The 15,179-nt window shown below is 44.7% G+C and overlaps 1 protein-coding gene across 2 annotated transcripts in view; it reads right to left on the bottom strand.

The window, feature by feature from the left end:
* IGF2BP2 (insulin like growth factor 2 mRNA binding protein 2) overlaps positions 1 to 15,179 on the bottom strand; it is a 69,588-nt gene that overhangs the window by 6,961 nt on the left and 47,448 nt on the right. The window contains exons 6-12 of one of the 2 annotated variants that reach the window (XM_063132329.1): positions 14,453 to 14,725; positions 10,822 to 10,956; positions 9,264 to 9,386; positions 7,289 to 7,424; positions 6,931 to 7,059; positions 4,367 to 4,435; positions 682 to 798 (exon numbers count right to left, since the gene is read on the bottom strand). In XM_063132329.1, coding sequence (XP_062988399.1) covers positions 682 to 798; positions 4,367 to 4,435; positions 6,931 to 7,059; positions 7,289 to 7,424; positions 9,264 to 9,386; positions 10,822 to 10,956; positions 14,453 to 14,725 — 982 coding nt within the window. The remainder of the gene's footprint in view (positions 1 to 681; positions 799 to 4,366; positions 4,436 to 6,930; positions 7,060 to 7,288; positions 7,425 to 9,263; positions 9,387 to 10,821; positions 10,957 to 14,452; positions 14,726 to 15,179) is intronic. The other variant, XM_063132330.1, reaches the window with a different exon arrangement.

Below are 15,179 nucleotides of genomic sequence, written 5' to 3'. Positions count from 1 at the left end.
ACCAAGTTGCTGATAGGAATTTATGTCAATAGTCTTTTTGTTATGTTAACTGGAGTTCCTGGGAGAAAGGTTGGAATACAAATGCAATACATAGAAATGGATGAGGAGGAGGTGGAGCGCTTAAAGGAAGCACTTGTGTTACAATAAGGTATAGATGAATGACTAACTGCTCCAGGTAATCTTAGCCATGGGTTTAAGAGATTTGAGCGGAAGGTGGCCAGCGTCCTACAGCACTTGGTTTCTGTGGTGGAAGAGACTGGAGTGACAGCAAAGGAAGGGGCAGTAAAGCATGGATGCATTACCTCTGGCCTATGAGCCAAATCCAGCCTTCTTATGTTCTCCAGAGGCCTAGAGGAATCCCTGCTGTTATCTCTGATCTCAAATTGGAGATAGCAATGGGGATATGGCTGGCACTGAACTTAAGACGGTGCTGGCATGAGTGGCTGTTCTTCTCCATGGGGAACAACTTGCTTAGCGCTAGGAGGTGGAGCTGAAAGGAGCATAGAACTCAGCACAGAGAAAGGCAAAATGGGCAGGGCAATGACACTGCTGGGTGTGGCTACAGCCACTGACATCATCCAGCCCTTGGAGGGCTTGGTGGGTGGCAACTTGGCCTCCTACCCAAATATAGCTCTGCACCCCCAGTATAAAGGAAGGGGGTTCATGAACTGCATTTCCTACCTTGATTGAGGCACCTGCAAATCTTGCCAGCTGCTTAATGTGTTGGCCCTTCTTTCCAATAATGGCACCCACTGCCTGCGTTGGGATGAACAAATTCACCACCTCTTGCTCTGGCAACTGTGGATGGAAAGTGACACAAAATGTATCTTGGGAGAGACGTGAGGCTGTCCTACCTGTACCAATGTGGCCTCTCAAAGGTGACTGTTCCATATAGGTGATGTTGATCTGACCCACATGCGGCAATAGACCAGAGAAGCTAGCAAGCATTGGCTCTTCAAGTCTGACGGCAGACAAAAACTACACCAGCAAAGAAATGGTAAACACTCCTCTAAGGCTCTCGGAAAGGGACTGAGGAATCCCTGTGCCCAGCTTCACTGAGCCCAGCCCCTCATAGGAGGGGAGGGGAAAAAGAGAGCATATAACATTGCCCCCTTGTTCTTGCATCACTCATTCCAATCCCCTAAGACAATGAATGCCACAATACATACAAGATCACATGCTGGTAACATATCAGTTAATCCGAAATGATGACTATCTACAGTTCTATACTAACAATTTCTAATGCAACTTAGACTCTTCACGTTAACTATAATTATGCATTGAAAACGTGGGAAAGAGCTCCCCAATCAGGAATATGACAGGCTGGTTAACGTTCCATTAAAAGGTACCAAATCCACATTATATGCTCTCTCGAGCATATACAACCAGCAACTCAGCACCATAATAGTCTCGGTAGGGCAGGGGCAGGCAGAAGGTAGATTGGACTCTATTTGTAGATCACAGGATGATTTGCAGTAGATCGGCAAGTCTTTCTGTCTTAAAATGGTTTAACAACAGCAGCAACAAAAGGCCATTTCTCCTCCTAAAGTAGGCTCCTAAACCCAAGAAAGCTTGTTGTGTGTGGAGTGTGTGCAAGCGGATAATATATTTGTGTGTCATAGGGTTTGTGTCTGCTGGGTACAGTTCTGGTAACTGATCCCTGGGCTGAGTACGTGCTCAGAGGAACCTCGTTTTGAAATTCTGTGTCCACTTTCTTGAGCCACTATCTTGCACCTGGCTTCAGTTGGTGTTTTTCTAACAAAAAACAAAGCAGAACCTGTAAACCTAATATAAAGTCTGTCCAGGCCTGCTCTAGGGACTTATTGCAACAAACCATTATAATTATTTTAACAGCTTGTACTTTCATTTTCCTTACCCCACATTCTACCCCGACAGAGTAGATAAAGTGTGTGTATTAAATTAATTATAGCTAGCATTAAATACTATCAATATTGTATAAACTACACACTTTGTTCTTACACCATCAACCATTATGTACGATAATTACAATCTTGTTTGAGCATATGAGTCTCAAAGAGACTGTGAATTCTTCACCTCTGTCTTTCACAGAAGAAAGCAGAGAGCATTGATTGAGGAGGAAGCAGAGAACTTGCACCACTGACTGGGAGTTAAATACAGTGGGTACAATACAAATCAAGTTATTGAGCCAACCGAAGACCCACTGAAATCAGTAGGGCTTAAACACACCACGGAATATGTGCTGGTTTGAATTAGTTATCAGTGTGACTTAGGCTGCAGTCAACTGGCCTCAGAAGGACGTTGCAGGAGTGGCACTTGTGTTCCTGGAAGCCCCCAGTATCCCAGTAGATAGCTCTGCTGGTATACATGTGCCAATGGCAGTATTTCACTGGTAGGAGGAAGAAAAGGAACATTCCTTGTTTCTCCGACACACATCACTGACAAGTGAGGAAAATTGCATCAGGTTAGGGAACGCCGATCTAGACTCAGAAAATTTGAAGGTAGTTATTTACATTCCACCTTTTTTCCTTCTTGCAAGGCACCCAAAATGGCATACATGATCCTCCTTCTCTCCATTTTATCCTCACAACAACTCTGTGAGGTGGGTTAGCCTGACAATCTGTGACTGGCCCAAGATTACCCAGTGAGCTTCATAGTCAAGTGAGGACTAGAACATGGATCTCTAGAGTCTCAGTTCAACACTCTAACAAGGGCACCACACTCTAGAGATTGTTTGGATGTGCACTGAACCAAGTCTACTGCCGTTGCTTTCAATGTGTATGCAAAGGCAACTTTCCATTCTTTGCACCCACAGGAGTGGGGGTTCAGGTAGGAGAGCCGGCAATAATCACTTTCATGTTAAAGTGAAGTAGTAGAGCCAGACTGCGAGTTTGCAAAAGAAAGAAGAAAGAAAATTTTGCATAGCAAGTACTACACCTTCATTATTACTTGCTACCTCCCTGTGGCTCCCTGTAATCCAATAGGGACAAATCCATTAAGGTTGTTTGAGTCAAGAAGAATCTCCATCAGGTTGGACTTTGATTACCTTTCTTGTCTTCCAAACTTACAGTTGTATATTGTCATGGAATGAAGAACTGAATGCAGAGGGCTAGTGGGCTTGGTCTTCCCACCCCCAAACACGTATCTTGTTACTGTGATGAGCCTGAGCCTTAAAACGATGAAATGCCCCCTGAAGCACCATCAGGAATAGATACAAGTTGTACAGCAAGGCATAGGAGTAGAGCAGAAAGGGGGAAAGCAGCCCCTGTAGGCCAGTATTTCTCAAGAATTCATAGCTGAAGGTTCCCAGGAGGTGCTTTCATCTCTCCTAGCAGTGGTAGAGTACATGATTTAACCTGCAGATAGCCCCAGGTTCAAGCTCTGGCATCTCCAGTTAAAATGATCTCGGTATAGCAGGGCTTGGGAAACCTGCTGAGCACTTGCAGAGCCAAGCCATTTCAAACTTTGCACATGATCGCTGCCTCAAACAGCAATGGGGGTCCTACAGGAAACTGCCTCAGTAGGCTCTTATTATGACACCACACCACTGCTAGGCAATGATGCACTGATCGTCCAGTTTCACTGCTTGGTTTGCAGGAATGACCGAGCCACTCCGCCTGTCCTGGCTGGGCCCCCCACTCCTTGACGGTACTCTGCATACCCAGCGTCGTCAACAAACGTGGGGGCCGGGACTGAGGAGCGGACCGCCTCTAGAGCAGCCTCCTGCAGCCTGGTGCCCTCCAGATGTTTGGACTTCAACTCCCCCATCAGCCCCAGCCAGCATGGTCAATGGTCAGGAATGCTGGGAGTTGTAGTCCAAAACATCCGGGGGGCTCAGGTTAAGGACAGCTGCTGTAGCAATAATAATGTAATATATTTATTTGTTACCCGCCTCTCCCTCTGGATCGAGGCAGGGTACAACACAAATGCAAACACCATAAAATACATATAAATAATTAAAACGTTTAATTAGGGCCAAAGGTGAGACTCAGTGGGGCCGAGAGGAAGAGGCTCCGTGAGACTGGGAAGTGCCTGTCACAATGCACGGTGCAGTAAGCTATGCAGACACCTCAATGCTACACCGTAACTGAGCCAAACCCGATGAGGACAATAAGGGGGACATGAGCATCTGGCATCCCAGGATAGCAAGAGAGAAAGCAGGGCAGAGAAGATGCTCCTGGGAGGCTTTGCTGTGCCGGTTCAGCAGCTGGGTTACTGTCCCCGACAGGATTGAATGGGCAGCAACAGATGGGGAAACTGCCCTGGAGCAGAATCACCCTAAGGGCATGGAAAAGTCTCCAAAGCGACAGGCAGGAGGGCAGGCGTGTGCTGCAAAGCAGGGTGCATGGGAGGCCAGCCTCCAGAAAGAGCAGGGCAGTGCACTTACGGAGTGCTGGTGAGGGTATGTGCCAGTCGGCGAGGCTCCATAGAGGCCCGGGAGGTAGGCCGCTTGGCTCTATGGCAGGAAAGAAAGTGACAGTCAGTGGGTGGGGAGAGGCCAGGAGCGGAAAGCCGCACGTCCTAGGCGTGTGCCTCTGTTTCTATGCAGCTGCAAGGGGCCCTCAGTGCTGTCTTCCTCAAAGCCTCCCCAGTGTGCTTGTTCATTCTGAAGACGGGGGCGGGGAGGGGGCAGGTTCATCGATGCATGGACGTCACACAGCCTCTCGGCAGTGGATCGCTCGACACTCGGTGATTCTCAGCTAAAAGCGCGAACGGTCTCCACTGACATATGGTTGGTTCAATAGCAGTGGTCCTTCTAATAGCAAACTCAGCTGGTCAGTGCTTATTTATTTATTTATTTATTTATTACATTTCTATACCGCCCAATAGCCGGAGCTCCAGTGCTGACAGGATTGTAGCCAAAACAAGGACACTGAGAAACAGGAGGGAGGTATCAGCATTCTTAGGGGAATCCCAAGGCTTAAGGAAGTAAAAAAAAGTTTTTTTTAAAAAAAAACCAAGACATAATTGGGGGGTGGGGGGTGGGGCCAGGGAAATCAAAACACAGCCCAATGATAAATGAGCAGTTGGAAAAGAAACTGAGGGATGGGATGAGTTGGGGATGGAATGGCCTGCTGAGGGCAGACATGGCTGAAGAGAAGCCCTCTTATTAGAAAGTGAGAAAATACTGCAACATTTTGTTGCAGATTCCAGTTGTTTCCTCTCATAGCAAAATTGGGTGGTTGACTGCCAAACAGCATGGAAGCAAAATGGGTCCACCCAAAAATAAGATAGTAGTTTTCTACAAACTCAGGAACTTTCTAGGTAAGCACAAGTATATATGTTTGGAAATATACCTCGAAAGACATCCTGAGAGGATCTGTGAACTTTTAGGAAGTACAGAATATTGAATGCAGAATCTGTGTTGAGGGCGGGAGGCAGGAAGAAGAGGAAATGGGCCTGCTTATACTCCGATCAGCTCTTGGAAGTTGTGGGGATAGGGTTTTGCAGGAAGCATACAGGGATGTTTCAGGAAGAAACCACTTTCCTGGTCTCTTCCCACCCCAGCTTAGGTTCGTGGATGGCAGTCAGACCCAAACCTGATGCCCCTGGCACGATATAGCATAGCGGGCTTCAAGGTGATGGGTAAGGAAAAACATGTGCTTTATCCCTCCCCCCTCCTGAAACTCCTCCACCCCAAAGACAAGAGCAACACTACCAGGCTGGCTGGAGCCTGGAACAGGAGCAGTCCAGTTAGGGGCTGGGGATTCACTACAGCACTTAAGCCATCACTTCATGCTACAGTTAACATGCAGTGAATATGTATATGTGAACCAGCTCAGATAAACTCTCAAATCTCTCTCACTACATTCACAGATGGGAGATGATCCAAGATACACATAATGGCAATCATTTATTTATCCCTTAATATTCATTACTGCTCTTTAGTTTATACGTATGAGGATGGTTAGAGAGTTGGCAAGTGGTGGGGGAGAGTTGATTTCTTCAATGTTTCCACACAACACATGAACTGTAATTCTCTTCTGTGTCAGGAACAGGTAGAATCCTCTCCTCAATTAACTCTCTCCTCCCTGACTCTAGGGCAGGGCTGGGAAACACACAGCTCACAGGATGTCTGTGGCAATTGCCGCCCCAAATTTGGTGGTGGCAGAACTGCTCCATAGTGCTACAGGTTGGTTTGATGCTTAAATATCTAGGCAACAAGATGGGGGCAACCTTCTTTCTCATAGATTGCAAAAGGTATGTACAGAATACCTTATGCAGCTTATTTCCAAAATTAGCTCTCTTCAAAGTGGTAGAGGCCCTTGTCTGTGAGGAGGGTAGCATTCAACAATCCCTGCTCCTGTGACCAAATGCTTGAGCCATGATGCCTGTCATACTCAGACAATGTTCAATCACAAAAACTCTCAAAGGGGTACTTGGTTTCCAGAGTAACCAAGGCTATACAGCAGGGTAACTAGATGGATACAGATGTGATGTTCTTGTTTGAAAGTTGCCTTTCACTAGGATTTATGTAGAGACCAGCTTTCACAGAAGTTCACAGGGATGAACCTCCAATACTGCCACCCCAAAGGCCTCAGTTCCATCCTGTTGCAATTGCACCTGCTCTGCCCCAACCATATAGAGAGGGTATACTCCAAAATTGCACACTTGCAGCAAACACACATGTCTTACCCTGCCTCCTTACAGATTAGGATCTGGAGAGGTAAATATTCCCCCCTCCCTCTCTTTCTCTCTCTCACACACACAGCAAGCCAAAGTTTAAAAAGGAGGTCCTCAAATAGCCTCTTTCTCAATAAGATAACAAAACCATCATACTAGCTTGCTGTCTTTAAACAGACTACAATTCAACCTCCTCACAGGAAGTAGCAGTTATTGCCCACCAGTAGTGAGTGTTTTGTTTCCTCCCTGCCTCTAGTGGGCAGTAGGCCAGTACACAGAGTACACATACAGATGCACGTACGAAGGATGGACACATTGACAACTTACTGCAAAAGGGTTGTAAGGGGCAGTGACCGCAGGTCTGCGGGCCCCAGCTCCAGAGGGCAGCATGGACAAGCCTGTCGAGAAGATGCCCAACGCATTGAGGTTAAGCCCAGGGATGAGATTGGCTTGTTGCTAGAAACAAGGACAAATGGGAAGCAATAAAGCAACCTGAAGGAGGTAAAAAAAAGTGTTAGGACACAACTTTCATTCAGGAAAGTAAAGGTGTCCGACACTCTCTTTGGAGCAGGCAGATCATTCCCATGCTTCCATCTTGACCTACCATCATAGTGATTAATCATTTAATCATTTAGATTAATCATTATCTAGGACCATTGAGAGAACGGCAGGAGGGGGTGCTTACATTGACTGCAACAACATCATTTTCATAGGCTTCCCGAAGCTTGTTCATGATCTCTACTTCAGCATTGGAGCAGGCTTCAATACTACCCTTCACGGTGATCGTCCTCTCAGGGTTATAAATGGTTAAATCCTGTAAACTGGACAAGCACAGAAGAACAAATGAAAACATTTCCCGAACAGTTGCATTCCAAGACAGGCAATACTCTTTATAACTCAAATCCAGAAAGTTAAATATAGTGGTGGGGGGAAAACAGATCAGGTATATAACCGATTTAAGTTAAAAGCAGCAATAGGTGCAAGAACCAATGGCTAAGATCCAAAGAGTCTTTTGGGAGTACCTGGAGTGCTTCAGTTCATATTAGATTAGATGTTATTAAGACAACACAGGCAGTGAGCAAACTCTACCTTTTATTGGAATCTGAATCCAGTAAAAGCTGCCCCATAGTGGAGACTGACTGCTATTTTGTCCAATACTGTGATGCTCTCCATTTCTGATTTCAGTGATCAATTCAGTAAATCAGAAAATTACTTAGTGGCAGGACCCACCTTTTTAATGACTGTGTGGTTTATTTATAGAAGAGGTGGACAGTTCTAACTGGACAAGCCATTATGCAAACGAGCTCAAGTCTTGGATGTGTATTGGGAAACAAAGAGGTAAGATAGGCCTGTTCAGACCAGATTCCCGAGGGGGCACTGCTGAGATCCATAAAAATTCAAGGCGTTGTCACATGCTATAATACTATAATGCTATAGCATTATAATTCCAATTTTAAAAAAAAAATGACGGTGAGAAAATAAGCTCTTTCCAATCACCACCATTAATCATGTTGCTAAAATGGTGGTGAGCAGAAAGGGGTTTTACCCCTCCTACAACTTCTTTTTAAATTAGTATTACAGCATCATATCGTTATAGCACTATTAAGACAGTATTATAGCATTATAGTGTTATAGCACTAACTAAAAGAAAAAAAGAAAAAGTTGGGGAGAAAAAAATGCTTTTCACTCACCACCATTTCAGCAACATGGTTAATGGCAGTAGCTGGAATGGTGGGGAGGGGATACGACATCTTTTAAAATAACCATTATGACATTATAGTATTATGACATTATAAGCTCTAAGTGGTTTTACTAATATTTGTATATTTGTTTCAAAAAACAATAGCAGAAAAACATTTTAGCGCTAATTAAAAGATCAATTTAAAAATTAATTGTGGTGATAAAATAGTGCCCACCACAAAGGTTATAGTGAATATGTGCAGTTGATGCCCAGTAAAATGTGAGTGAACAAGTCATGGCAATTCCACAATAAAAATGTAGTGTGGAAGCAACCCTGGCTTAACGGCAATGATCTGCACATTAACAAATTTTTGTTCGAAAGAGCTGTTACGTATTAGAAACATAACATTCCAGAATATTGTTTCCCTGAAACAGTTGTGGGAGCAAAAATGAGCAACTAGATCAGAAGTGGGCAACTTTGGGAGTTCCAGAGCCACTTTCAAACACACACACACACACACACCGATACCCTTGTGTGGACTCCACTCTTGCTGTGGAACCACTGAATTTGGCAGCAGTAACCAAAAAAAACAACAGTTTGCCATTGAATTTCAGTGGCAAACTGCTGTGGAGAGGTTCAAAGGCCACACATAGCTTGTTTTTGAGCTAAATTTTGCCTTTTTACCTCTCCATGAAGTTTGGTGGCGTGGTGGGGGCTGTACGGCAAGGTTGGTGGGGGCCACATGGATCCCATGGGCTGTCCGTTGCCCACCCCTGCCTCTTGATAAGGGGCTGGACAATGCCTTTTGGTCCCTAGTGATGCCCCAGCTAGCTGAGCCTTGAGAGCCATGACATGTGCATTCTGCTCAGGAGAGGCATCAGCAGGCCAAGAGTACACAGTCACATTGCACTAGACCAAGATGTGATGGTCCCTGCCCAATGGCAGCCAGGTTTTACTTCACCTGGTCACTGGTACTCACGGAGAAATGGTGATCTTGGTCCCCGTGTCCTGCTCAATTTTCTTCAAGTTTCGTCCTTCTTTGCCAATCAATCTCCCAACCAGGCTATTGTGTGCTAAGATTTTCAAGGGAATCTCTTCAGCTCTGAGGGATGTGAAAAAGTATTCAATCATTTTCAGGTATTACTTTTCTCTCAGCTCTCCTTTCTGACATCTGTTCCCTGGCTAGAGTATACAGATGCAACTCCAAAACATTTGTCACTGGCCCTTGAAGTAGTCAATGATACATATTCCAGACACACAAACCCCAAAACTGTACAGGAGAAACATAATTATCTGAAACCTTTAGGAAGTTCTTTCTAACTGATGGGCTTCATAAATACTTGGGCCATCCACATTGTTTCTTCAGGTGCAAAATCAGAAGCTAAACAGTGAACCAGCAATATTTAACACCTCTCTCCCTTCCCTGTTTTGCAAATTTTCTACCTAAACTTGGGTAGTGAGTGCAGTAGTATCTTCGTTGTATCTCGCTTCTCCCTTGCAACTATTTAATTTGGGTGATTAAAGCTTCATCTTGGAACCCCTCTGAGCAACAAGCCAAGCTAGCTAACTGCTTGCCTGTATCTGACCACAAAGTACATTCTTGCCAAGATCCAACACCCAGCCACCTATTAATATGGGTCAAATCGGATCATCAAGGCTAGCAATGCAGGATATGAAAGGATGTATGACTTCTCAAATGTCTACAATGAAACCAGTGTGCTAAAATTAGAAACGGTCAAAAGAAAAAAAGCGGTGTATGTGTGTGTGTGCATGAGACATACTCCAAGGGTGGTTTTATTTATTTAATTGCCTTACGATGATACACTGACTACATCCTTCACATAACCAAAAGTTCTGTGATCCAACAAGATCTCTCCCATTCCATGAAAAGATAGGGTGTGTGTGCGCGTCTTAAAGAACCACAAAGGAGCCTTTTCAGTTAGCCATGGGGAGAAGGCCTTCACTGTTGGACCAACGTGTGTGTGTGTGAGTGAGTGAGTGAGAGAGAGAGAGAGAGAGAGAGAGAGAGAGAGAGAGAGAGAGAGGCTATACTACCCAAAATCCTTTAACTGGAGATGCTGGGAATTATAGCATGTACTGAGCTTTGGTCCTCTACAGAAACTTCAAATTTCCAGAACAGATAGACCATTGTGAAATGCAAGGTAGGAACCCCGATCAATCAATCAATCCATATTATCTATGAATTGAAGATCAAACATATACTAACTAAAACCGTTAAGTAAACTATCAATTTCAGGGTGCATTTCTTTGATTTTATTGGAGGAATTTACTTTTAAAAGTGACTGCTTTCCACCTCCATCTGATTAAAAGATTCCAGAAGAGTAGCCAGGTTAGACTCCAGCAGCAGAAAACGCAAAAGGAACTGTTTGTGCCTTATAGCTTAATTGTTTGTGGTATAAGCTTTCACATCTATCTATCTTTCAGGTGCTACAGGTCTCTTTCCTCTTGTACAATTAAAAAACACACACACCACTGTTCAATTTCCTGTTTTCCCTACCAACATCAGAAATACTTACGATTTTGTCTCTTCAGCCTCCTTCTGCATAATATCAAGTATCATGCGACATGCTTCTGAACACCCCTCTGGGGTGGCGTGAATGGTGATGGGTTTCTCTGCAGCACCGGCATTTTCCTTCCGATGAATGTCTACCCTGCAGCAATAGAGCCCACACAAAGAAATCTGCTAGGTGTCAGAGAAAGGTGCCCGTAGCTGGCACATTAACAAAGCAACAAACAAACTGTTTACATGGCTACTCAAAACTACTAACCCTCAGCAACGAACTCATCTTCAAGCCAACTTTGAACTGGATTTTAAGGATAGCACAAAGTCACATAAATGTAGCTCACATTTCATGCCATGGTTTGGCATTACATGAGCAAACCTCTGGCTCACAAACTCCCTCCTCCTCCTCCACTCTAATGCCCTATCTGGCTTTCTAGTTCATGGCAAACCATCCGAACCAGGAAATTACATTTTGCATTTGCCCTCCAAACCAGAATTGGAAACCAGCTTCAAGCCATGCTTTCCAATTCCGGTTTTGAAGGCAAGGGGAAGCCAGTTTACCAGTTGAGATGCAAACCACGAAGTCAGGGAAGAAGGTAGGAGTATATAAATCTGAACACATGAGCCAAAGGCTTAGACAGCTAGCTAGTGGGGTGGGGTGGTTACAATGTTAGACTAGGACTGGAGAGACCCAGGTTCAAATCTCCACTCAGTCATGAAGCTCACCAGGTGATCCTGAGCCATTCACTCCCAGCCTAGTGAAAGGCAATCTCATTAAAGTGTCTGTCTGGATTAGATTACACACACACACACACACACACACACACACACACACACACACACACCCCTTATGTTTTTGGAATTATCAAATCTTCCTGGATTCACTAGATGTTAAGAGCGAGGGACCCCGATACATTTAAAATTACAACTTTAAACATTACTAGAATTATATATTGGAAATAAAAAGATTAACTCATCAGTATAATTTTAAATTTCCTGCCCAGAATATCTCCTTTCCCTAAAAGGAATAATGGTCCCAATCCTACAGAGGGCAAACCAGACCTTCATGGAAGCTTTTCCCCTATTAAACCCTTAAATGAAGAGGATGCAGAGAGTGCATGAACATATGTGCATGCGTGGAGATCCTGATACAGGAGCCGAAACAGGATTTGCCCCCTTCTGGGAACAGAACTGCTATCATCAGGTATTCAAGAGGTTCGTTCAAACATGCAGCAAGCCCCCCTGCACGTTTCTGAGCCACCACCGTCATGAAAATCAGGGAGACCACAGACAATCTCCCTACTGTGCTTCCACCCAACACCAGCCAGGCTGCAAACACACCAATGGCCCTTTATGTTCCCAGAGTCAATTGCGTGGGAGGTCAATAAAACCAGCCCAAAGGAAGTTTAAGGATACATAATTTATGGGTCTTTTGACATTAATACAATTGACTTGCATTTATAAACCAAGTTTTAACATTTAGATTCGGACTGTGAGTGACCTTGAGCAAAAGGAAAGCGATGCAAGATCTCATAAGGCATCTTTGAGGAATGGTGCACATGAAAAGAGTTGCTTATGTGGAGGCTGTTGTGAAATGCTTCCTGTGGGGATGACAAGCTGTCTGTGGGCAGCAGCAACTCATCATTCAGACTCAGCAATTCTTCTCCACGTTGCCATAAACTTCCCCCACCAAATTAAATCAAATTAAAAATCAATCCTATCCATGTGACACTGCACACAAAACAACTTGTCTTGTGACGAGCAGCTGCCATGCTGAGAAATTTAAAGCGGCCTCCATAGGGCACCAGTTTCCACTGAACTGGCCTTCCTTTAGGGCCCAGGAAATCTCTAGATGCCCTCCCACGTAGACAGAGGCAGTAACCAACGGACCCCAATATTGAAGAAAAACAACAAGAAGAAGCTTTGAGATGAGATGAGATGCCTAGTAGGATTAAAGAGATCAGCTGGTCATTCCCAACATCCTGTGGCATCCTTATTTAACATCCATATTTAACATCTGACATGGGAAAAGCAGCAGCATGGAAGCTTAAAACCGATTTAAATTGGTAAAATGGCTGATGAAAAACAATAAACATGGAGCTAGTTTGGATGAGGCTCCAAGCATGTAGAGCAGACGTGTGGGTATCTTATGGTTGTAGAGCTGCATACAGCCCTTGGCTTAATTCCAAAACTCTCTGCAAGCAATCAGTTCAAACCTCTGGCGAGGGTGATCTGCCCCTTTCCAGCAGCCTGCTGGGTGGGGGGGTAGACGTGGAGATGACAGGAAGGGGAGAGAGAGAGAGAGAGAGATGACAGAGAGAAATGGAGGTAGCAGAAAGAGAGATAAAGGGGTGGCCCTATCCATTTTTGGTTCTGCCCCCACTCTCTGCTGGTATATGTCTCTCCTGCCCTAACAGATTATCTGAGGGAATGTGACCTTCGATAGAAAAAAGATTCCCCACTCCTGAAGCAGTGGTTACGTGCAGGGGGGATTATGCCCACTCACCAGGCATGTGTGGCCCATTTCCAGGCATCCTAAATGTCCATGCATTGGATGCAAAGTTCAAATAAGGCCTAAACACGCAAAGTCCAATGACTGTAAGACCAAGCAGTTTTCAGGATTACCATTGTGCAGTTTGGCTCTATACACATTTGACTTTTTACATGTGGATGCTAAGCCAGTGGCCTTTTATTCGTGGGTTGTGAGATAAGCCCAGATGGATCATGTCAATGGGACTCTTAAGTAGAATTCAAAAGTAAAATTGTGAAAGTGGGTCCCGTGTTGCAGGATGAGAGTCCAAGGTGGGTCTTGGGTCTGGTCCAGTTGAAGACCACTGCCCTAAGCAAACATTACGGTCTAATGTGTGGACATTTGCCAGACCCAGAGGCAGAGTAAATGAACACGGTGAGTGGAATGGGCATCATGCCACTCTTCTATCCCACTCAGGCTCTACATACTTAGTGTATCATCTGAACCAGCCTTGGTAGGGAAAACAGTGAAGCAACAACAGAAAATGAGAACATGGACACATGTCAGCCACAGAATAATCTTTTGAGAAAAACAAAGGCTGGGGAGAATGATCTGAAGTTTGAAACACAATCCGAATTGTACTATACACATACCCAGTTCTGTTCAATAAACTACATCCCCAGTATGACCTTTCCCCGCCAAGGTTTTTACAGGTACGGCATGGCTTTTCAAAGAGTAAGAGAAGCCCCAGTCTCGCACTATCATGTAACATATGTATTGCATTTTACTTCCAATGCACTTGACCAGCCTTCTCCAACCAGGTGCCCTCTAGGTGTGTTGGACTACAACTCCCATAATCCCACAGCCAGTACATCACAAAACAGGTTAGTGCAGCCTGTTAAGAATACCTGCAAATACAAGATGGAGCCTGAAAATGACAGTATAACCATCATGCTTTCAGGGCTGTAGTAACTATCAAACCAGCACTCCTACAAATGTATACAAAACACATCGACACTGGGTTAAAAGCTGTTGCAAGAGACACAAAACATTTGCCACATAATGCACACCAGAGCCCACTGCTTGGCATTTGGCCCAAAAATCACAAACTTGGGATGGAAAGGCTACAAACAGAGCCCCTGTGGAAGGAAATTAAACCATTTGTGGTACTTACTTGGACTGGGTTTGCTTAGTAAGGTTCTTTATGGTCAAGCCCTCCTTTCCTATGATCGCACCAACAAATTGCGTGGGGACCAGGATCCGCAGTGGGAAATCGAGCTGTTTGGGCTGCGAGGAGCCCCCGGGGGAGGGGCCCTGCTCCCTGGAAGAGTGGCCCCCACGCCGGGATCGCTGAGGGGGCTGAGGGGAGCTCACCTCGTCGTCTGGGATGTAGGAAATCTTGAAGGAATAGTTCTCAAACTGGTGGCCACTAAGCTTCTCAATTGCTCTAAAATACAGAAAAGGGGAAGATAATTGTTAGGGGGAAGCTTTTTTGCCCTGAAACCACACCAATCCCTAAAGAAAAGCCTCCTCAGGGGCATTTCTTGGTTCCACGTTTCTTATTTCCTGCCCTTTATTTGGGTGTGGACAGCAAATCAGCCCAAGTTGGATGCATACTATGCGGCAGGGTCTTGCTATTTACTGTTTTACTCTGTACAGCACCATGTACATTGATGGTGCTATATAAATAAATAATAATAATAATAATACATCTCTCTTCATTTTCATTTTACCATTTGGGCATGAGTACTAATATGGAAAACTACATGAGGGCCTTTAAAATGTTGCGGATTCAAAAGGAAAATAAAGACATCGAAAACATTTCAGGCTCTACAGCCCTTCTTCAAGGGAATATCTGACAGCAAACGTAGCTGCCTGTTATGGTTCTGCACTTCCCGCTT

The sequence above is a fragment of the Elgaria multicarinata genome, chromosome 8 (assembly GCF_023053635.1).
Source record: "Elgaria multicarinata webbii isolate HBS135686 ecotype San Diego chromosome 8, rElgMul1.1.pri, whole genome shotgun sequence".
Taxonomy (NCBI): Eukaryota; Metazoa; Chordata; class Lepidosauria; order Squamata; family Anguidae; genus Elgaria; species Elgaria multicarinata.
The sequence above is the reverse complement of the archived record's forward strand: the minus strand, read 5'-3'. Positions and strand labels throughout refer to the sequence as shown.